Raw genomic sequence first — 1,236 nt, 5'->3', positions numbered from 1 at the left:
CACCAGAGGTTGTTGTCCTTCTGTGCTTTCTCTGGCAGCGGCTGCGCCCTGCTGCGTGCTCCCTGTCCTTTATCCCGCAGCGCTTTGCCCGCCGGCTGCCCATTGACGGCGTGGCACTTGGCGTACAGCTTGCTGAGCGGGCCGTGACGCCGTTCTGTCCCACGGGAACAACCCCCGTCCAGCCCCCGCCGGCTTCCACGGCCCCTCCCCGCGGCCCCCAGCTCACCGCAGTGCTTCTGGAAGGCCTGAGGTTTCACCACCTGGCTGCAGTGGTTGCACACCACAAGGTAGAACTCATCGTGCGCAGGGCAGTGGCCGAAGATGGACATGTCTGTGGGGTGGAGGTGGGTCAGGCACCGGGGCCGCGTGCAGCCCCAAAACAGGGGGTTTTCTCCCCAAAACGGGGAGCTTACCTTCCTTGATCAGCGTCATGGCGTCCAGTTTTTTGCTCCCCTTGCTGCTCTCCTCCAGCTCCAACCCTGCTGGGAACAGAATCCCACCATCAATATCCTGAGCCGTGCTGGCCTCAGCTCTGCCTTGTCTGCCCCGTCTCTCTGCAGCCATCGCTTCCCCCTGCTGCCCCACACCGGCCGGTGCTCCCAGGGCAATTAAAAGGACAATTACAAAGGTTAAAATCAGAGGATGAATCCAGAGCTCAGCCCCGGAATCAGGTTGTGCCGCGTGTGGCACCCGGCTGCACCCTGTGACAGCTGGGGACAGCGGGTGGCACAGAGTGGCCACTGTGATGTGCAGGGAGCACCCAGAGCCTGAAGGCACCAGCAGGGCCCCACTGCCGTGCGTGGGGCTGACCGGGGACGTGGGGTCGGCCCATCCTGGGGCCGGGTCACCCATGTGCCCCCAGCTACGCCAGCAGCACCTGTCCTGGCCGGCAGTGCCAGCTGGGCACCGTGTCCCCAGCCACCCCATCCAGCTGTGCCACAGCGGGCGCTCGATCCTGTCTGCCTGTGCCATGCTGGGGGCTCGGTGCCGTCCAAGCGGGCACCAAGCTCTGTCTCCTCGTGCCGCAATGGGCACTCGGTCCCGTCCAGCTGTGCCATACCGGGCACCGAGTTGCGCACAGCTGTGCCATACCGGGCACTCAGCCTCTTGCAGCGACGCCATACGGGGTGCCCAGCGCCGTCCATCCACGCCATACCGGGCGCCCGGTTGTACCCGGCCGTGCCACGCCGGGCTCGCGGTCCCTCTCAGCGATGCCATTCCGTGTGCCCGGCGCCG

The 1,236-nt window shown here is 66.0% G+C and overlaps 1 protein-coding gene across 1 annotated transcript; it reads right to left on the bottom strand.

The window, feature by feature from the left end:
- Positions 1 to 5: 5 nt before the first annotated feature.
- LOC104916791 (ataxin-7-like protein 2) lies at positions 6 to 1,221 on the bottom strand (the record flags this gene model as incomplete). Its single annotated transcript, XM_019611523.2, has 4 exons — positions 1,093 to 1,221; positions 414 to 479; positions 227 to 331; positions 6 to 154 (listed from the first exon to the last, which is right to left on the bottom strand). Coding segments are annotated over exons 2-4 (273 nt in total), but the record flags the coding sequence as incomplete, so codon positions are not given.
- Between the last annotated feature and the right edge of the window lie 15 nt (positions 1,222 to 1,236).

This window comes from Meleagris gallopavo, unplaced genomic scaffold (assembly GCF_000146605.3).
Source record: "Meleagris gallopavo isolate NT-WF06-2002-E0010 breed Aviagen turkey brand Nicholas breeding stock unplaced genomic scaffold, Turkey_5.1 ChrUn_random_7180001948208, whole genome shotgun sequence".
Classification (NCBI taxonomy): Eukaryota; Metazoa; Chordata; class Aves; order Galliformes; family Phasianidae; genus Meleagris; species Meleagris gallopavo.
Note: the sequence above shows the minus strand (reverse complement) of the source record. Positions and strands in the feature narration are given on the sequence as shown.